Source organism: Psammomys obesus, unplaced genomic scaffold (assembly GCF_907164565.1).
Source record: "Psammomys obesus unplaced genomic scaffold, mPsaObe1.curated_primary_1811, whole genome shotgun sequence".
NCBI lineage: Eukaryota > Metazoa > Chordata > Mammalia > Rodentia > Muridae > Psammomys > Psammomys obesus.
The window spans coordinates 767,412-789,510 of record NW_026596131.1 but is presented as its reverse complement, the minus strand read 5'-3'; the positions used below and the strand labels follow the sequence as shown (position 1 = coordinate 789,510).

General features: G+C 40.1%; 1 protein-coding gene across 2 annotated transcripts in view; it reads left to right on the top strand.

The window, feature by feature from the left end:
* Positions 1-14,486, top strand: part of Cdc27 (cell division cycle 27) — a 48,236-nt gene extending 33,750 nt beyond the window's left edge. For both annotated transcript variants that reach the window (XM_055592140.1, XM_055592139.1), the window contains exons 13-19: positions 751-903; positions 1,302-1,510; positions 3,623-3,740; positions 5,903-6,031; positions 7,852-7,926; positions 9,571-9,727; positions 11,246-14,486. In XM_055592140.1, coding sequence (XP_055448115.1) covers positions 751-903; positions 1,302-1,510; positions 3,623-3,740; positions 5,903-6,031; positions 7,852-7,926; positions 9,571-9,727; positions 11,246-11,328 — 924 coding nt within the window. In that variant the 3' untranslated portion in view covers positions 11,329-14,486. The remainder of the gene's footprint in view (positions 1-750; positions 904-1,301; positions 1,511-3,622; positions 3,741-5,902; positions 6,032-7,851; positions 7,927-9,570; positions 9,728-11,245) is intronic.
* The last annotated feature ends 7,613 nt before the right edge of the window (positions 14,487-22,099 follow it).

Sequence of the window (22,099 nt, the reverse complement as noted above, 5' to 3'; positions counted from 1 at the left end):
TGAACGTTTTAAACTTAGTAAGGTGATAAAACTAAATGGTGCATTGATTTTATAAATGTGAAGTTTTTATAGAGAAGCATGGTTCTAGAAATTGAGACTATTTTGAGAGAAGAAAAAAGTGACCTGATAGTTATGGAAAGACCTTAGGGAAGGGCAGTTGGTTAGTAGGTACTGTAATTCCGGAGGACACAGTGCTGGTCAGTGTTCAGCAGTTAGCGTGCCGTAGAGTTGGCAGCCATTTTACCTTTTCTTACCTTTCAACTCAGCCTTTCAGTAGATTCATATTCTGTCTCTCTTTAAAGTTTTGTTTTATGTGAGTGCTTCCATGTATATATGTGTACCACACATGTGCCTGATGCCAGAAGGTGTTGGATCACCTGGAGCTGTAGTTCCTTACGTGAGCCACCATGTCAGTGCTGGGAACTAAGGCCAGGGCCTCTGCAGAGCCACCAGTGTTCAGAATCCCTGAACCACTGCTTCAACCCCATCCTTTTCTTTTTTGTAGAAAAGCCTTTTCTTTTCAGGCTTCATGTCTTGATCCATAGTTAAACTACCAAAACTAGGCTGACTATGAGTCTGCATACTTCTGTAGTTGACATCCCATAGCTGATTTGTGCATTTGTCCTTGTTGCTGATTCACACGAAGCATAGTCCCTGCCTGGTTCTAAGTCCTGTGAAGACAGTGACCAGCACTCCCTGTATGTACAAACTGTAGCAACTGGTTTGTCCTTAATAGTTCTTTATTTTCAGGCTGAAAGAATATTCTCAGAAGTTAGAAGGATTGAGAATTACAGAGTTGAAGGCATGGAGATCTACTCGACAACACTTTGGCATCTTCAGAAAGATGTTGCTCTATCAGTTCTTTCAAAAGACTTAACAGACATGGATAAGAATTCACCAGAGGTATGGTAGCAGCAGTTTGCTTACATAGCTACTTTTTGTTGGTTTGTTGTTTGGTTTTTCAAGACAGGGTTTCTCTGTGTAACCCTGGTTGTCCTGGACTCATTTTGTAGACCAGGCTGGCCTCAAACTCAAAAAGATCTGCCTGCCTCTTGCCTTCCTGAGTGCTAGGATTACAAGCACTTCACCTTGCGTAGTTACTTTTCTTTTACTTATTTAACTTCTTGGGTATAGTGCTGGGCTGGAACACGGGAAGTATGCTAGGCACTATCCATAACTATCCATACACAGTTCCTTAGGTCAAAATTAAACTTTAAAAATGTAAGTTTCTGCTTTTTGTCAATTTATTTTATAGAACATAACAACTTATAACTGCATGGTTTTTGTTTCCATTTTGCCAGGCCTGGTGTGCTGCGGGGAATTGTTTCAGTCTGCAACGGGAACATGATATTGCAATTAAATTCTTCCAAAGAGCTATTCAGGTTGATCCCAATTATGCTTACGCCTATACCCTATTAGGACATGAGTTTGTGTTAACTGAAGAACTAGACAAAGCATTAGCATGTTTTCGAAATGCTATAAGAGTAAATCCCAGACATTATAATGCATGGTAAGTAAAAAGACAAAGTTTTACTAAAAATTGTTGTATTTATTTAATTTGTTTGCATGTGTGTATGTATGCTTGGGCTGTATATGCCACAGCAAACGTGGAAATTAGAGCATAACATCCAAGAGTTGATTTTTCTCGCAGGAATGAACTCCACCCTGCCAGCCCTGAGTGACTTTTTTATTTTTAAAGATTTCTCTTTTATATGTAGGCATGTCATGCTTGTACGTGTTGTATCCCATGCATGCTTGCTGTCTTAGTTAGGGTGACTTTTGCTACAACAAAGTACCATGACCACAGAAGCAAGTAGGATCAAAGGGGTTTATTTGTCTTACACATCCTATCACTGCTCATCACTGAAGGAAATCAGGACAGGAATTCAAACAGGGCAGGAGCTGATGCTTGTGCTACATGCACAAAGCCTTGGGTTCTGTCCTCAGAACCACAGTAGGTTCAGCGGCTCATGCTATATTCCCATTACTGCTGAAGTAGAAATGGGTATCAGAAGTTCAGGGTTATCCTTGTCAACACAGTGAATTGGAGGCCACCTAGGGTGGTGTCATGTCTCAAAAATAAATTAATTTTAAAAAAAGACAAACCAGCATTTACCAATGATGCAGCCTAAAGAAATCGTAAGAAAGATCCTATGTATATTAACACATAGGATGTGTTAATACATATGTATTAACACATAGGATGTGTTAATATATATGTGAACATGTGTAAGGGTGAGTAAAGTCTAAAACTTAGAAAAGAGACCAAAAAAAAAAAAAAAAAGGTAATATTAGGTGACGAGATAGGACAAAGTTTAGGCAAAAGGATACATGAGTTAAGGAAGCAGATATAAGACTCAATTTCTGTTTTCAACTGTATTATAAGGGTTTTTTGTTTTTATTTTGTTGGGTGGGGTGGATTCAACTTTCTTTGTACTGATATACCCAAGAACCATTTTTACATTCCAAATGAATCCAACATGTGTTATTCCTTCAAGACAATGATTGTGAAAACTTGTTCTTTTTTTTTTTTTAACCGTTAACCATTAAGTCCAATAAAAACTAAACATAAGTAGTCAGTGACTAGATTTGTTGCATTCACCCATGTAGAAAAACTTACCTTTTTCTGAGAAGAAAAAAAGCCAGATAATAGTGGTACACATCTCCCAACACTGGAAAGGCAGGGCCAGGCCAGGTGGATCTCTGAGTGTGAGGCCAGACTGATCTACAGAGTTCCGGGACAGACAGGACTACACACAGAAACCCTGTCCAACAAAAAAAAAAGGGGGGGGGGAGGTCTTCTGTTTAAGTCATCCTATTATAGTACTGATTAATATGTAAATTGTATTGCTATATAAACAATTTTGTACAGCCAGGCAGTTGGTAGTGCACGCCTTTAATCCCAGCACTTGGGGGGGGAGGCAGGCACATCTCTGTGAGTTTGAGGCCAGCCTGATCTGTAGAGTGAGTTCCAGGACAGCCAGAGCTACATACAGAGAAAAACCCTGTCTTGGGGAAAACAAACAAACAAACGTACATACAATAAAAGATGGTATAGAGAAAGGAGATTGAATTTACCAGAGCCAAACATAGTGGCTCATGCACAATTATTTCCCAGCTACTTGGGAAGGGACAGGAATATTGCTTGAGCAAGGAATTCAAGGCCAGTTTAGGCACAACATAGAATAATTTAGACGGGACAGTGATGGTGCACACCTTTAACCCCAGGAAACACTGCAGAGGAAACCCTGTCTCAAAAAAACCAAAAGAAAAACAAGGGTAATAATTTAGCAAAGTATTTGTCACATACATAATCACTCTGCAAGAGTTAACTGTTAAGTCTAGATTAGAGTGGTGAGCTTAACGATGTGGCTTCTTTTTTCTCCATTATCGTAGTTACACTTGTTTGGTTAGTTTATTGTTTTCACAAACAAAAATGTGTCTTCTTTTGTGATTTTTACTATGACTAATACTTTTTGTCTCCCCATTAGACCTTTTTTTTTTTTTTTTTTTTTTTGATTGTGTATTGAAATGCCAGGTACCATAACTGTCCTGTTAGTAGAGGAACTAAGCTAGCAGCCAAAACTTGTGTCCTTAAAATCATACGTTTTTACAATTTCAGGTATGGTTTAGGAATGATTTATTACAAGCAAGAGAAATTCAGCCTCGCAGAAATGCATTTTCAGAAAGCGCTTGACATCAACCCTCAGAGCTCAGTGTTACTGTGCCACATCGGAGTGGTAAGTGACTTTGTAAACATTGCTTTAGGTGAAGCCAGGCGTGGTGCTTGAGGCAGGGGCAGGCGGAGCTCTGCGAGTTCAAGGCCAGCCTGGCCAACAAAGCAAGTCCAGGACAGCCAGGGCTACACAGTGAAAAAATTAAAAAGAGAGAGAGAGTGTGTGTTTAGGTGACTTAATGGTTATTATGAAAATTGGGCTGTTTTATTAATGAAGCAGTGTCTCAGTCTTTTTTCTAGCCAAAATAGTACCTTTTTGACTTGTCATGAAGAAATACACCTTGTGGGCCTGAAGATGTAGCTCAGTTGCCATAGATTTATCCTCTGGCATAAAACTGAGCGTATTCACACTTACAGTCTTAACATTCCTTCTTGGAGGTAGAAGCAGGTGGATTTCAAGTTAAAGGTTATCCGCTAAGAAACAACTTTAAGGCCAGCCTTGGCTACAGTGAGGCCTGTCTCCAGACAGGAGGAGTTGGGGATCCCTTTGTGTTTATATACTCTTTCTGTTTGTTTGTTTTCTGTGTATCTGACTCAAATGGTGTTTTGTTTCGTTGTTTAAGGTTTGTTTTATTTTTCACTATGTGTATGGATGCATCTACTTGTCTGCAGATGCCGAACGAGGACAAAAGCATCAGTTCTCCTAAAGCTGGAGTTAGAGGCAGTTGTGGGCTGCCTGACGTGGGTACTGGGAACCAAACAAACTGTACCTGGGCAAGAGCACTGGGTGCTCATAATCATTGACCACATCTCCAGTGAATGTTTTTTGTGTCTTTTGAAACTGTTTTATGTAGCTCAGACTGTAAGGTATAATTGAATGACACAGCATTCATGAACAAGTTCTTGAACACAGGTTAATATTTAGAGGGTCATAATAAGCCTTTGGAAATGTGTTGTCTGCATAAATGCTTTTCTTGTGAAGGGTAAAACCAAGTTTTACTTACTTTTAGACTTCGTGGTAATTATCTGCCGTAAAGATCAAATCATGGGGCTGGAGAAGTGGCTCAGTGGTTAAGCAGAGGACCCCAGTTTGATACCTAACATCTCCTTCGGGCAGCCCACAACCAGCTACAGAGGATCTGAGGCCCCTGGCCTCCACGGGCACCTACATTCATGTGCATGTGTGCACATACATGCACACGTGCATGTATGTGTAATTTAAAATAAATCTTTTTAAAAATATTTAATCGTGTTATCATCATAGGCTCACATTGGCACATTAAGAGTCTGAAGATCTAGGTTTTATCTCTGGAGTTCAGGGTGCTTTTTTAAATTGTTATAATATTCAGGATGGTTTTTTAAAACAGTGATTATTATTGTTATTGTTGCTGCTATTTTTATTGTTGTTACTGTTATTATGGAGGCTTAGGGAACAGTAGAATTGGTTCTTCCATCTTACATGGATATATGGGTTCTGGGAATTGCTCGAGCTCTTCACCATCAGATCAGTTTTGGTAGGCCTCATTGTGCTATCTTTGAAATGAAGTGATTACCAGACTTCGAGAATTAAAGATAATTTGTTAATTGCTTAGTGTCTTAGTTACTTTTCTATTGCTGTTATAAAACACCATGACTAAAGCAGCTTAGAAAGTGTTTTAATTTGGAAGCCAAAGAGATGCTCAGCAGTTAAGAACACTGGCGGCTCTTCCATAGGACCCAGGTTCAATTCCCAGCACCCATGTAGCAGCTCACAACTGTCTGCAACTCCAGTTCCAGGAAATCCAACACACTTACACAGACATACTTGCAGGCAGAACACCCATTCACATAAATAATTTGAAAAGAGGGTGTTTAATTTGGTTTCCAGTGTCAAGGAGTTAAAAGTTCATGATTGTGAAGCAAAAGAACAAGAAAATACTGGGAATGGTGTCATCTTTTGAAACCTCAACACCTGCCCTCAGTCACATACTTCCAGCAAGACCATGCCTCCTAATCCTCCAAACAGCCCCACCAGCTAGAGACCAAGTATTGAAACATGAGTTTTTGGGTGTCATTCCCCTTGAAAACAGCACATTTAGTGTGAGTCACTTAGTCCACTTGAACCCAGCAGGCATTGCGGCCAGACAGCACAGCTGCATCCCTCTAGTTTTATTTTCATAATGGTTTTAAGTTATGTTATTTGCTTCTTTCTTCATTAATATCAAGACGAATCTTTATTTCTTATAGGTTCAGCATGCGCTCAAAAAATCTGAGAAGGCTTTGGATACCCTTAACAAAGCCATTGTTATTGATCCTAAGAACCCTCTATGCAAATTTCACAGAGCCTCGGTTTTGTTTGCAAATGAAAAATACAAGGTGAGATTCGTATCAGTTTCTTCCACGTTATATTGTGTCTCTTTAAAAAAATAAATAAATAAAAGCTACAAGGCCAACCTGGCCTGTATAGTGAGTTCCAGGATAGCCAGGGCTACATAGAAAGACCTTTCCTCAAAAAAAATAAAACATAAGCTACATGTTTTTGATGCTTTGATTTTTTTTTTTTTTTTTTAATGTTTCCTATGTTTTTAAAAGCTAGTGTGGAGAGGGCAGCTCTTAGTTTCATTTTATTTCACAAACTACTCCTAGGAAGTAAGGCGTAATTCTAGCACTTGGAAGGCTGAGCAGGAGAATTGCCACCAACTCCACTCTAACTGGTCCAGTTACATTTTAAGCTACAGGGTGAGAGTCTGCTTCAAAAAAACAAAAAAAGTAAGAAGGATTGGTATGTGGAGATTCAGATTATATAAGGATTGTACATCTAGAAAGGCCTTTTGGGCACCAGGGGATTGTTTTAAAAGAAAGACCTGCAGCATCCTCCCAGGACTTTAAGTGAGTGAGAGTGATGGGTAAGACTGCAGTTGTCACAGTTATTCTGGGAGGTGGGATATCGCTCGGGGAGATTTTGAGTATAGGTACTCTCGGAGTTCTCTGGAGTTGTGCACTCCCAACCTTTGATTATTTTAATTTTTTTAGTAATTACTTAGTTATATTTTTATATGCATTGGTGTTTTGCCTGTATTTGTTTCTCTGTGAGGGGTATCAGGTCTTAGAGTTACAGACACTTGTGAGCTGCTATGTGGGTGCTGGGAACTGAACCCAGATTCTCTGGAAGAACAGTCAGTACTCTTAACTGCTGAGCCATCTCTCCAGACCCCACCCCCCACCCCCCAGCTTTTATTTTTAAACAAGGTGTTGTTGACAGCTCAGGCTGGCCTCAAACTCAAGATCCTGGTGTTGTAGCCTTCTCAGTGCTTAAATTGTAGGACTACACCACAGTGCTAGCCTCCTCCCCCTCGCCCCCATGGAACAATATTGATTTATTGTTCCATAGAATGTGGGCCTTACAAGTCGGGTGGCGGTGGCAGCAGCGGCGGCGGCGGCACACACCTTTAATTCCAGCACTCAGTAGTGATCTCTGAGTTCAAGGCTAGCCTAGTCTACAGTCTACAGAGTGAGTTCCAGGATAGATAGGGCTCTGTTACACTGAGAGTCCTTGTCTTAAAAGAGTAGAAAAAGAAAATAGGCCATGCTTTTACTTAGATGCCCTGATTGCTTCTACTGTTTTACAATAAAGAATGTCGACGTCTTCCTCACCACAACCCCCATCTCTGCAGTGCTGGGGATTGATCCTAGGGTTTCCACAAGGTAGATAGGTTCTTTCCCACTGAGTTACATCCCCAACCAGGGCTGAATGTTCATGTAAAGATGGCTTGGTGAATACTTTTTTTATTTTTTTAATTTTTTACATTTACTTATTCTTTCTTTATATGAGAGAGGGGTATATGTACATGTGGAGTTCTGGGGCCTACTTTCTAAGCCTTATGTTCAAAGCACTTTCACGTATTTCCGGACATAATGTGATTATTTCTTTTTTAAGAAAAATAGTGACAAAAGAGGTTGTTATCCCCACCTGCATCTTCTGTAAACTATGGTATACATACATGTATGTTTTCAGTGAGTGTCTGTCATTTGTTAGTCTTACTATAACATTTTTACCACAAGAAATTAATGCAATACAAAGTACATTGATGGTGTGCTTGTAAACTCTTAAGATGATTTGGAAAACTGACTGCATTTGCTTAGTCAGAATTCTGTGAGATTTTGCTCCTCTAAGTTTTTTCTTTGTTTTTTTTCAGTCTGCTTTACAAGAACTTGAAGAATTGAAACAGATTGTCCCCAAAGAATCCCTTGTTTACTTCTTAATAGGAAAGGTAAAAATTGGGGCCTTGGTCTTATGTTGCAACTTTGTAACAAATAACTAATTTTTTTTTTCCTTTCCTTTTTTAAAGATTGATTTTTGTTGCCAGGCAATGGTATTAGCTCGCCTTTAATCCTGGTACTGGGGAGACAGAGACAAATGGGTCTCTGACTTGGAGGCCAAATTAGTCTACAGAGCAAATTCCAGGACTGCACAGAGAAACCATTACAGGGGACAGGGTTGGGGACAGATTTATTCGTATTTATGAATACATGCCAAGCCAAGTGTGTTCTTTCCTGTGGAGGCCAGAAGAGGGTGTTAGATCTATACGTTCCAAGAACTGAGCTTGGGTTTTCTGAAAGAGCCGCAAGCAGTCTTAACTGGTGAACCATCTGTACCCTTCATTAGCTACTTTGTGGGTTCTTCTTTCTTCTATTCTTCTCCACCCCCTCACACTAGATACTAGGGACAAAAAACCAGAGGGGAAAGGAAGGAGATCTCTGAATAAAGTCAGGGCTCAGAAAGAAGGTGGTGTTACCATTAGACTTCTTCTGCTGATTAGGGGCATTGAGCTCCTCTGTGCCGTCAGGATGTCTGTTTTCTTTATGTTTATTCTTTGTGCATGACTACTTCACAAACCACAACCAGAGCAACCAACCAACAACTCAACCCTCCTAAGGGCCCTGGCAAGTATCTACCCTCTGAAAAGTTGCTAGAATTCCAAATGCCACACAGTCACAGTAACTGTCTGCAACTGGCAAAATCATGCCCCCACCAGAGAACGAGGCAAATCATAGCTGCTGGGAAGCAGCCCCATATCCCCACACTTGGGATTAAAACAAAAAAGCATTTGTGTTTTTTTTTTTTTTTAAAGAAACCAAGATTCTCACTATAACCACCTCTCTAACCCCAACAAATATTAACAGTTTGAAGAATAAATACAATATGTGTTATACAACATCTACTTAGCAAGTTGAACTAGATTCCTGACCTAAGGGTCCTGGAAATAATGGATTTAGCACAAGCAGTTAAAAAGATGGTGTTCTGGCTGGGCATGGTGGTGTGTGCTTGTGATCCAGCACTTGGAAAGCTGATGCAGAAGAGTTGCCCTAGCTCAAGGCTGGCCTGGACTGCATATGCAGGGCCCAAAAAAGGAGCTCAGAGCAGTAATGTTTGCCTGTCATGCCCTGGGCAGTCTCAAATGCCCAGCTGTGGTTCCAGCTGTCCTTCACATGGATCCAGGTATTGTGTCTTCTGCCTATAATTTCAGGACTGACACAAGCAGGAGGATCTCAGTTCATGGTCAGCCTGAACTACATATTTAGATACTGTGCATTTCTTTAGTAGAGCATGTACCTGGCATTCATGAGGTTGTATAAATGAAAGTTATTCAAGCAGCTTTTGTAGTCAGTGTTCCCATTGTCAATGTTCCAATCAGTGAGGTTTATTGGAAACTCCCTACTTGAAAAAATAGAGAAAAGGATTTCTGAACATAACACCTGATTATATAAAGAAAAGCAGTTAAATGCTAATCTGAAGTCATGTGTGGGATAAAAATGTTCTCCCACCTGAATAGACTTGGAGTTTAAAGATCAGAAGACTAACTCATGTTTTTAAAATTTACAGTTGAAGAATAAATGCTGCTGTCTGTTTGTAGGTTTACAAGAAGTTGGGTCAAACTCATCTCGCCTTGATGAATTTCTCTTGGGCTATGGATTTAGATCCTAAAGGAGCCAATAATCAGATTAAAGAGGCGATTGACAAACGCTACCTTCCAGATGATGAGGAACCAATAACCCAAGAGGAACAGATCAGTGAGTATCATGCATAAGATCTGTAGCATCCCTACAGATGCTATCCTATGCAGAACCTGTGGGCTGCTTTTTCACTTTTTTATAGAAAATCAAATTTGGAGGAAACTGATTGAGATGGCATAATAGGAAAGTGCATATGCTATCAAGTAATTAGTTCCAGATCTAGTGTGCTTTGTGACTTATTTGTGTGGTTATTTGACTCTCACCTCTATAGTAGCAGTTGTTTAAATTCTCTTTACTCCTAGGCAAATAAGAAAATGGAGATGTGTGGTTAGTACACATTTATTAATGTTTATATGTAGTAATACTTAGAGAATTGGAAATTTTCTGGGGTAAATTCTGATTAGATGCCTTTGTTCTAGAAATGAACTGTTTAAGTAAAATTTATGATCTCAGTACTTTTTGGGGGGGGGCGGGGGGTTAATTTAGAGTCAGTATTTTTTTTTTTCATTTATTTTATTTTATGTGCATTGGTATGAGCATATTAGAGCCATTGGAACTAGAGTTAGAGACAGTTGTGAGCTACCATGTGTTTGCTGGGAATTGAACCCAGGTCCTCTAGAAGAACAGCCAGTGTTCTTAACTGCTGAGCTATCTCTCCAACCGCTCAGTATTGTTGGGTTTTTTTGTTGTTGTTGCTGTTTTGTTTTTTGCAATTGGCAAGAGTGTTTATTTCTCAGAACCAGAAACCTGCCTGCAAGGGTCAGACCATTTATTAAAAAAATGGCGACTGACCAATACTGATCTTTTAAACTGAAAGTTACATTCCACATTTCAGTATACCATCAGGAACTGTCCAGAATGGTAAGTCAGTATTAGGAGTTAGCAGAAATGTTAGCTTTTTTGGATGTTGCTGCTGTAGCTATTTTTTATTTCTAACTCCTAGGGTAGGAATACATAATTACTAGAGGAAAAAGGGAGGAGGCTAGGAATGTCGCATAGTTAGTAGAGTTCTTGTCTGTAGTATGGACAAGGCCATGGGCTGATCCCGGCACTTCATAACACAGATGTAGTGCTGCTCAAGCCTGTAATCCTAGCCTAGGAAGTGAATGCAGGAGGAGCATCATAAGTGGAGTGTCACCCTTGGCTACAAGTAAGGTCAGGCTCAGCCTGGGCTATATGAGACCCTGTCTCCAAATAACTATTACCATTATCATCAAAGCTTGAATACAGCAAGGTAACTTCCAGGCATGTTATACAAGATACAGATCTAGTCCTAGCACTAGGGGGCAGAGGCAGGTGGATCTCCTGAGTTTAAGGCCGGCCTGGTCTATATTGCGAGTTCCAGGGCTACGTGGAAAAACTCTGTCTTGAAAAATGGAAGAAAAAAAAAGAGAAAGAACTTGAAATGCTTTTTTAGATAACATTAGGAGTTTGTTGGTTGTTTTTGTTTTGTTTTTGTTGGTTGGTTGGTTTGTGGGGGGTGTCTCATCTCTGAATGTAGTGAAATTTTCCTTATTTTCATGAACCGACAAGTTGTATTTGTCCCACACCTTACATTTTTGTCCATTTGTATAGTGGGAACAGATGAATCCCAAGAGAGCAGCATGACAGATGCAGACGACACACAACTTCATGCAGCGGAGAGTGATGAATTTTAACCTCTGGAAATCAGACTTTGACAGTTGGATGTGTGGCTAGTGCTGACATGTTTCTTGTCCCTCCATATACTGAGTCGTAACTCTTGAGCCGGCATTGTCCTCATTCATCACTTAGACCATGAGTGTGCCACTCTGGTTGGACCTGACTGTACGCAGAATGAAAGGCATTGCAATATTTAGCTGCTAATAAGACTGGCTCTTTTACCAGTATAAATGACAATTTGGGGGGAAGGGTGGGAAACTTTTTTTTCTTTAATCTCCTTAGTTGGAAAGCTATCATGGAAGGAAGAGTTATGTTTTATCTTGAAGGAACCATTAGATATGGAAATAGTGATGAACCAGAATTTCTTGGTCATTTTCCCAAAATTCTGTTTTTTTATTTGGTTCTTTTCCTGATAAACAGAGTGACTGACCTTCATTTCTAGGTTCTTCAAGAATGGTGTTAGCAAGTGCCAGATGGAACAATAAAAGACATTGCCTATAACAGAGTAAAGTTCATTGCCAAGGAACATAGCTTACTTTAAGCTTGGAGTGTCTCCTATAAGCAAATGGAATGGGCCTATTGGGACTCTATGTAGGAGTCGAATACCCTCCATACAGTGTACACTTATTCTTGGCAAGAATGCTTTAATGTCTAACCAAGAATTTTAATTTATTCATCTTGCTTCAAAGTGTTGATCATTGTTGTCTTGGTATTGCAAACTTTAAAATTGGTCTTTACAATACTGCCTCTTCTCTTTGAGCTCTGTGGGATCGCCTTTAACATTGACAGATGATAGAGTGGTTCCCCGTGAAAAGCCAAAACCAGGCCATTAATAACCACTTATGTTTACCAGAAGAATCAGTATGAGAACACTATAGAGACTTTGGAGATCATGATAGAGAAGCCTTAATCTAGTTGGAGTTGTACCTAACCGTGAGTCCTGCATCTTTTCTAGGAGTGAAAGTAGAGTGCAAGAATGTATGGTTACTTTTGTTGAGGTCAATTCCATTCTTTTCAGCTTTCCGCTTCATATAGCTGTCAGTAGAGTGAGTCACCAAAACTTGTACTGAGCGTAATTAATTGGGTATAAAATACTGAAAATTTTTAGCTTAGGGAAAAGTTTCTTATGAAAGAGACAGATTCTCTTCTGAGTTCATCATAATATGGGTTGGAATGTTTGGGGAATGGCCACAATTTTAAAGATCTAATTATGCATATAAAATGGGAATTATTGGAATTTCACAGTAACAGATTTAAACACTCTTAAATTGTGTATCTCCTTTATTGTAATGTATTGAAAATTTTAGAGAAACTTTAGTTAACATTTTATTAAGTGCCAATGTCAGAATATAACAAATTACAATTTCTTATAAGTTACAGGCCTACAGTTACTATTTTGAATTATTTGATGAAGGAAAAACGTACCCTCTGGTTACTTGTATTTGTTAGTCAACCTGTGAAAACAAGGTGGATTACAAAAGATGTGAAAAAAAAAATGTTTTAGCCCATAGATTTGGTCATTTTCTGTCCGTTACTTAATCTTCTCATCCGATGTGAATTAGATACTATTACAAATTCAAGTCAGTCTTGGGTTAGGTATTAGGTGCCAGAGAAGGATTTAAGATAATTTCCTGCCTAAATCTAGGTATGTGTGCAGTTTAAAAAGAAGTAATTTATGAGGAAAAGGAAAGTTGGGAATAAATGAATATCATTAAAAATTCCCATAGACTAGCACTTCGATTCTAACAGAGTCCATTGTATTACTCATTAGTTATGTGAAGTTTAATTTTCTTTTTTTTTTTTTTTTAATTGGCAAATCAAAAGCCAGCTATATACATGTATATTACATCATCAGATCTGGAGTTTCATAGAGAGCTGTGCTGAGTTCTGTGGCAGACCTAAAGAAAGCTAAGCTCAGAACATAATTGACTGAAGTGTAATTACCTTTTGGGTTTTTTGTTTGTTTGTTTTGTTTTTGTTTTTGTTTTGTTTTGTTTTTTAAGTAGGAATTTAGTCCTGTGCCAGAGGGACTTTCTGGTACTGATTTTAAGACAAAGGATAGAGGGATAGTTGTGGCAGTGGCTGGCTGAGAGACACTCACAAACACTCGGCCTGCTTTCGTGTTTTCCTCACACCTGCTTTTAACATCATTTAGATATTGAAGCCTTATTTCCACATAGTAACTATTTCCTAGTTTCTTTCTCTTTTTTTTTTTCTGTCTTTTTTTTCTTTTTTTCATTTTACAGAATAGGGATCAAACAAACAAACACATTTTGTAAGTCAAATGTTTGTTTCAAATTTCAGATGTTGCTTTGAAGGAAATTAAGAATACTAAGTACTTCGCTTTTTTTCACACCTATACATACGTATACATATATAAATATACACACTCACACAAAAGTCTATTAGAGCATTGAATGTCTTTTTTCTCGTGGAAATGGTTATTACACCAGGATTTTAGAAGGTTAGAATATTTTTTCAGAAGAACAGATGCTACTCAAAATAATGAAAGGAAGTCTCTTAACTTTTTCTGTATTTCATTACTTAATATTTTTTTATTTTATCCAAGAACTGCAAGTAACATTTGAACCATGCTGCTGTTGTACCTTAAACAAAAACTCAGTGATAACCAGTGTTTAGTCTATTAAAAACACTCTTTTTGAAGAAACCAGTTTCTAAGTCTCTGATTAGCCAGAGTACAGTTATGGGTCTTCACTGAGAAAAATGGTGGCCCATTTTCTTTGGGAAAACCTGGGAAATGCAAGTGTGGGTGTGATATGTGTGTTCTATTTGCATTGAAACAATGTACTTTTGTGTCTTCTTTTTGCTTTTCCTGACTTATTTCAGAAATTGTATAGTCTTTGGGGGGAAAGTCTTTTCTGTTAATATATTTACAGTTCATTAAAGGATATGGAAAATCCAAATAAATTACTTTTGAAAGCAGTTTATAATCAAGGTATTAAAGCTATGTAAAAGCTGTGTCATCTTCATTTTTATACTGAGTCACAGCAGCATAGTGATGAAAGATCACATTTTATGTTCTACAAGAGCCTAGGACAATGTTTCTCTAATTTTTACTTATACTTTTTAATATATATATATATTAAAGTTCATACCCTTTTTAGTATTATTTGAAATTTCAAAATAAATATTATGACAAAAAAGTGGTAATTTTTAGAATATATTATTTTCAAACTGTCAGCAGCTGCAACTTTGCAGGTCAACTAGTTAAACAGCTCATTCTTTGATGTCATTTCTGAAGTTCCTTCGGGACACAGAGCCTTTGTGTTATCATTTAAGATCTGAAGCTAGGCATGGTGGCTCACATATGTAATCCCAGTGCTTGGAAAATTGAGGCAGGAGATTTGCCTCAAATTACAGAGTAAGACTTTGTCTCAAACTTTAAGGGGTGGGAGGAATTCATTGGGGAACAGTTTAGTTGTAAAGTTGAAACATCATGTAAAATGCTGGGAAGATACCACGTGACTGTATTCCAGCACTGGGAAGCAAAGATGGAAGGGTCTCTGGGGCTACTTGGCCAGTCGGTCTAACCAGTTCAGTGAGCTCCAGCTTCAAAGAGGAGGAACCTCCAAAAAGGAGCTGAGTGATTGAAGATACATGCTGATGTTGACTTCTGGCCTCCACAGTCACGCACACATGTGCATATGTACACCCACTAAAGAAATCAGGGACTGCGCTCAAGAACTCAGTGCTAGAGCACTTGCCCAACATTCAGAAAGCTCCCAAGTTCAGTGTCAGTACTGCCAATAAAGAGGCGAGGGTATTTGCCTACATACAGAGGCCTGGGTTGAGTCCCCAGCACTGGGGTCATGATAGCACATACCTGTTAGCTTAGCACTCAGGAGCTAGAGTCATGAAGATCAGAACTTGGAGATCATCCTTAGCTACAAAGTGAGTATTGTCTGTAAACGAACGTGAAAATTAAGATCTGGAAAAAGTAAAATACACAAAATTCAGTTTTGCGCTAGTTTGCAAGCCTTGTATTTATTCAAGTTATCTGGAAGAAAGGGAAAATGGAAAGGTCTTTTCAGACTTGGAGGAAGAACAGCAACACAAGGTACATAGGCTGAGAGCTGAGCAGATCCAAGGGAGTTGACATGTTCCGGGGAGCATGTCTCTGTCATCCAGTGAGGAACAGTAAAAGTACTATCTCTTTGTTTAGAAAAAAAAATTATTTTCTTGGAAACAGATTTCACCAACAGCCTGGAGCTAACTTCTGGGTTCAAGCTAAGTCTGCAGATATGTGTCACCTTAACAGATCTCTTTTGTTGTTGTTTGTTGTTTTATAAAGATTTATTTGTGAGCTAGGCGTGGTGCGGAGCACCTTTTCTCCCAGCACTCGGGAGACAGAGACAGGAAAGCTCTGTGATTTCAAGGCCAGCCTGGTTCACATAGAGAGCTCCAGGACAGCCAGGGCTACGTAGAGAGCCCTTCTCTCAAAAAATTAATATGTATATATTTGCTTATATGTGAAATTAGGTGTCCTCACAAGCTGGGGGATGTTGGATTACCCTGGAATTCCAGGTCCAGGCAGTTGTTGAGCTGCCAGGTATGGGTGCAGATAACCAAAGCCAGGTCCTAAAAGAGCAAAATGCAGTTAGTGGCTGAGCCATCTCTTCAGGCCACAAGTAGATCTTTTTAGTTTTACACTTCATGTACCAGGCTGGCTCAGGTGCTGAGAAGTCTGTCTCCACCTACAGGTGTGCTGGGATTACAGAGGCTTAGACCGAGTATCTGGCCTTTAAGTGGTTGCTGGAGATTGAAACTCAGGTCCAACTTGGCCCAGGCTGACCTTGGACTATGTAGCCCATCACCCCTGAACTTGTGATCCTCCTCTCTCAACTTCCCAAGTAGCTTGGATATATAGGCGTTCATAACCATGTGTTTTGCTTGTGTGTGTTGCCTATTTTTGTTTTTTCTGTTTGGGTTTTTTGAGACAGCATCTGCTATGCAGCCCAGGCTGGCTTCAAACTCAGTGTTCCTCCTACTTCATCTTCCCAAGTGCTGAAATTAATAGAGATACAGTACTTAATCTGGAGCCATATTTTTTTGTTTTTTGAGACAGGGTCTCCCAGTGTAGCCTTGGCTGTCCTAGACTAGCTTTGTAGACCAGGTTGGCCTCTTCCAAAAGAGTGCTGGAATTACAGACATGCACCATTGTGCCCAGCTATATTTTTGTGTGTGTTTGCATGCACACACAGATGTACCTGTCATAGCATGTGTGTGGAGGCCAGAGGACAGCGTATTGGAGTCTGTTCTCCATGTACACCTCATGGATGGAATTCAGATCATGAGGCTTGGCAGCAGGTACATTTTCTCTGCTGAGCCATCTTCACAGCCTTGGAACCCGGTATTTTCTGAAGATACTACTATCTAAGAATATAGGTCTATACTGCCCCAGCTGACTGATCTTGAGCAGTTAACTTTAATGAAATAACCTTTTTCTCATTGGTACAAAGAGAGAAAACCTGCCTTTAGCAACCTGACAAGACTTTTCTTTTGAGAAGAGCGTAGATGGTCCGTCTCAGTAGTGCTTAGTAAAGTGAAAGCAAACTGCAATGCTCTGTGGCATTAATCAGTGGAGAACAGTGAACTTTTGACCGCAGCAGCTGTCAACTGCTGCCAGTTTTACTCTTGTTTGCAAACTCTCTACAGCTGTTTTTACAACCTGTGTACTGCATACTTTTAATGGTTATTGTGAGAATTGTGGGGTTTAGTATTTGTTGTCTGAGAGTGTTTTTTTTAATCTGGCTTTTGAAGACAGGGTTTCTCTGTGTAGCCTTGGCTGTCCTGGAACTTGCTTTGTAGACTGTTCTGGCCTCGAACTCAGAGATCTGCCTGCTTCTGCCTCCTAAGCACTGGGATTAAAGGTGTGTGCCACTGCATCCAGCAATTGTTGTTATTATTTTATGTGTATGGGTGTTTTGCTCGCATATATGTCTGTCCACCAGGTACATGTCTGGTTCCACTGGAGTTCAGAAAAAGGTATCGGATCCCCTAGAACTGGAATCCCACATGAGCTGAGTGCCTGGAAATTCACCACAGATTCTCTGCAAGAGCAGCCAGTGCTCCTAACCTCTGAGCTCTTTCCAGCCCCTGTTTTGTTTTGGGGTTTTGTTTTAAGACAAGATCTAATGGAGGTCAAGTTGCTGATCTCTCTGCATTCACCTCCCAAGTGCTGGATTATAATTGTGTCCTTCTATTCTTGATATTTATGACAATGCTTTTTTAGAAGTTTTGTAACCCTAATCTAGCATTTTCAGCTGAATTGGCATAACCTCTTCAAGACACCTAAAGAACACGTATGAGGTACTTTTTGTTCAGTTCTTTGTCAGTTGGGGCATCTCTGAGCAAGGAAACGTATAAGGCAACACTTGCTCTTGGTTTCTTTTGTATTACGTGTCTGTATGTTTGTATTACATGTGTATATGCCGTGTGAGTGCAGTGTGAACAGAGGCCACAGCGGGGTGTTAGATCTTGTGGAGCTGGAAGTCAGGCAGTTGTGTGCCACCCGACATGAGTACTGGCAAGTGGGTTCAGGCCTTCTGCAAGAGCAGCTAGCCCTCTGATGAACCATCTCTGCAGAACCCAGTTTTAGTTTTCTCTTTCAGCTGGATGCCCAGTAACGCCACTAACATCACAGTGTGTTCCCTTTGATAATCAGTGTCCGAAACACTCACTTCCACGTCAGCTGTCCATCATAACCATTGGGCATCTCCTTTCTTTTGGAAATGTTCAGTAGTTTCCATCATGACTCAGTCCTGAAATGCCTCTGTATTTAGAGAGAGAGACAGAAGCATGTTGGTTGCCAACAACATGGCTCAGCAAGTAAAAGAGCCTACCATCAAGCCCCCAACCTGAGTTCAAGACCAGGGTCCGATGGAGAGAATCAGTTCCTGCAAGTTACCCTCTGGCTGCCATGTGTGTGCCCATACACAGATACACAAGCAAATAATAAACTAGTAAGTAAATGTAATTGCATTCTTTTAAGGTTTTATTTACTTTTATGTGTATGAGTATTTTGCCTGCATGAGCACCACATGCAATCTTGATTCCCTTGTATGCCAGAAGAGGCCATCAAATCTGCATCTGGACAACAGTTTTGAGCTGCCATGTGAGTTCTGAGAATTGAATCTGGGTCCTCAAGAAGAGCAGCCAGTAGCCACTAAACCGTCTCTACAGGCAGTTATATTCTTTAAAAAAGAAGGGAGGGAAGGAAGAAAAGAAAGAAGAAAAGCATGTTAGGAGCCAGAGAGATGGCCCAGTGGTAAAAGCATCTGCTGCCAAGGCTGACAGCCTGAGTTCAATCCCAGGACTGCATGGTGGAAGGAGAGACGTGGGAGTTGGAATTCTGTCCTTTGGTCTCCACTTGGCTGTGCCCTTACTTACTCACACACGACTTTTTTTCCCCTCTTTGTAGCGTTGCCTGTCCTCAAACTCATTCTGAAGATCAGGATGGCCTCAAACTCAGAGATCCACCACCTCTACCTCCTGAGTGCTGGATTTAAAAGCATGTTAAGACCTTTGGGGCTAGAAAATAATAGCAGTAAGCTGGTTATGACTGCCTCCAATAAGTCACAAACTATAACAGAGCAAAACATTAACCTGCAGTGGAAGGGGATCAAAGAGTAATAATGCAGGGTACTATTGACTGAAATACATTGTATATGTATATGAAATTGTTAAAGAATAATAAAGTTAAAATCAGAATCAAATACAATGAAAACTACACAGTACTTAAACTAGCCACTGAGATTTCAGTCATCTGTCAGTAGAGGAAAACATTCCCAGCAGGCTGGCCTGTGCGTATAGGGGCCAAGGGAACAGAAGTCCCATGGAACACAGCAGAATGGAGAAGAGAGCTTGAAGAAAGGACCAAGTCTTGGGGGTTGGGGAGTGGATGGAAACACCAAAGGCAGAAGTTAGAGCAGAGTGGATTTCATTGTCCTTAAGCCTTGGCTGCAGGGAAAGGGCCTTAAAAATACATGGGATTGGAAGTGTGTTGGGGCAGAAGCAATTCCAAGAAGGGGAAATGGGGAAGGACTCCAGAAGACGGAAGAGGCATGTCTTCTCCCTTCCCACCTCACTCAAAATCCTTAAATTGGGATAGGCTTCCAGGAAAAGGCTTGGCCCATATTAGAAGTGGATTTTCCCAGCACAAAGCTCTGGATTAAAGGCTTGTCTTACCTTTAATCAAGATTCAGATTAAAGGTGTTTTCCTACCTCAAAGATCAGGACTACGAGTAGATCTTCACTTCATAGGAAAAGAAATTCCCCACAGGTGTGCACCATTTTGATGTTTTTGTTCCAAATGTAGTCAAGTTGGCAGCCAAGAATAGCCAACATGACAATGCTAGCTGTGAGTTGGCTCAGCAAGTAAAGGCAGTTGCTGCCAGATCTGATGGCCTAAGCTCCACATGGTGGGAGAAGAGAACTGACTTGTCCACCTGTATGTCCATACACACAGATATGCATACATACAGTAAAAAGTTTTAAATTGGTTAGTTTAAGCAATAGCTAAGTCGAGATACTACCATGGGGTAATTTAAAATAAGGCCTTCATTCACATAGAACTACTGCAGACAATCCCTGGTGGTGGAACTTTGCTGAGACTTGAGATGTGGAGGCAGGAGGATCAAGAGTTCAAGGTCATGTTCACTGTCAGTAATTTCCAGGCCCTGTCTCAAAAAAAAAAAAAAAAAAAGTGCTCACCCTGTGAGCATGAGGATGGACATGGCTTGGATTCCCAAACCCGTACATTAAAATGCCAGAACCAGAGGTGATCACATACACCTTTCATTTCGGCCAGCCTGGACTATATCAGAGAGACCTCTAAAACAAACAGGCATGGTGGTGCACATTAATCCCCCCAGTGGGAGTTAGCCTGGCCTACTGGACAAGCATCAGGCCAGCAAGAAATGCTTTCATTTTCTCAAAATGAAAGCAAACGGGCTGGAGAGGTGGTTCACAAGTTAAGAGAATGGCTTGCTTTTCCCGGAGCCCACGTGGCAGCTCAGTACTGTTGTAACTCCAGTCCTCGGGGGCCCAGTGTCCTCTGCTAGCCTATGCGCACTGCACACACATAGCGTACAGACATAGGTGCAAGACAACCATACACTTACATATAAAAACAAAGATTACAGGTTTTCAAAAATAAACCCAAGGCGGGCAGCACCTGAGGGAGCGTATCCAAGCTTAGCCTCTGACCACACCCAGGTACACGTGTGTGTACACAACAAAGTTGTTTTTCATTCGTTCTGATGAGAACCTCACAACCAAAGAAAACATTTATCTTTTTAAATAAGAATAAAGCCTTTAAAATCCTTTAATAAATTTGTAAAAACAAAACAAAAGCAAATATCTACAAGAATATTAAATTTTTAGGTTTTCAAAATGTTTGTCTTTATTACAGGAGTTATCTCCCCTTTTGTTTATTTCTTTTTTTTTCAAGACACCACCTGGCATTTCCTCCTTTAATGAATAATAGATTCTTTTTGCATTCAGCATATCTTGATTACAGTTTCTCTTCCCTCTACTCCTCCCAGTCCCTCCCTCCCCTCCCATCCAGATCCACTCTTTTTCTGTCTCTTAGAAAAAAAAAAAAAGAAAAGAAAATGGTGGGGCAGTGGTGCCACATACCTTTTATCCCAGCACTTGGGAAGCAGAGACCGCTGGATCTCTGTCAGTTTCATGACAGTCAGGGCTGTTAACGGAGAAACCCTGTCTCCCCCAAAACAAACAAAGACTCTTAAGGGATAACAACAAAACGTAACAAAGTAAAATATGATAAGATGAAACAAAAACTATTTCATCAAAATTGGACAAGGCAAACAAGGAAAGAGCCCTAACAGAAGGCACAAGAATCGGAAACCTACTTGTTCTCACACTCCGGAGTCCCATGAAAATATTAAGCTAAAGGCTGTAAATGTAAACCGAGTGCAGTGGCCCACACCTGTAATCCCAGCACTCTGGGAGACAGCCCGGTCTACAAAGTGAGTCCAGGACCGCCAAGGCTACACAGAGAAACCTGTCTCAAACAAACACACAAAAAGGCTACAGTGACCTGGTGGAGAACCCCTGTGCAGGCCTTGTGCTTCTGCAGCTTCAGATTTTGTGCAGAAAGAAAAAGATATTTGACATATTGGGAAGAAAACATATATCCATATATTACAGGTAAAAAAAAAAAATATTCTAGGCAAGGCATGGTGGTGCATGCCTTTAATCCCAGCACTTGGGAGGTACCCAGGGCTAGGTGGGCAGACTAGGCCAAAATTAAATAGATAGATAGATAGATAGATAGATAGATAAGGAGGGCTGGAGAGATGGTTCAGCAGTTCAGAGCACTTGCTGCTCTTGTGACGGAGTTTTATTCCCAGCACTCACATGTCAGCCTAAAATGGACTGTAACTCCAGTACCAGAGAATTTGATGCCTTCTTGCCTTACTGGGCATGAATTAGGCACACATATATACATGCAGGCACTCACATACACACATAAAATAAATCTCTAGGGGTTGGGGATTTAGCTCCGTGGTAGAGCACTTGCCTAGCAAGCGCAAGGCTCTGGGTTCAGTCCTCAGCTCTGGGGAAAAAAAAAAAAAGAAAAAGACAATAACAAAAATAATCTCTAATAAAAATATTCTGAAAGAAAAATATGACTAATGGGTTGCACACTCAGGTAAATATTAATATATTAAATTTTCTACCACAAAAGCCAATATTCCTATGGTATAAACAATTTTTAAATTTTAAGGAAAGGAGAAAAGA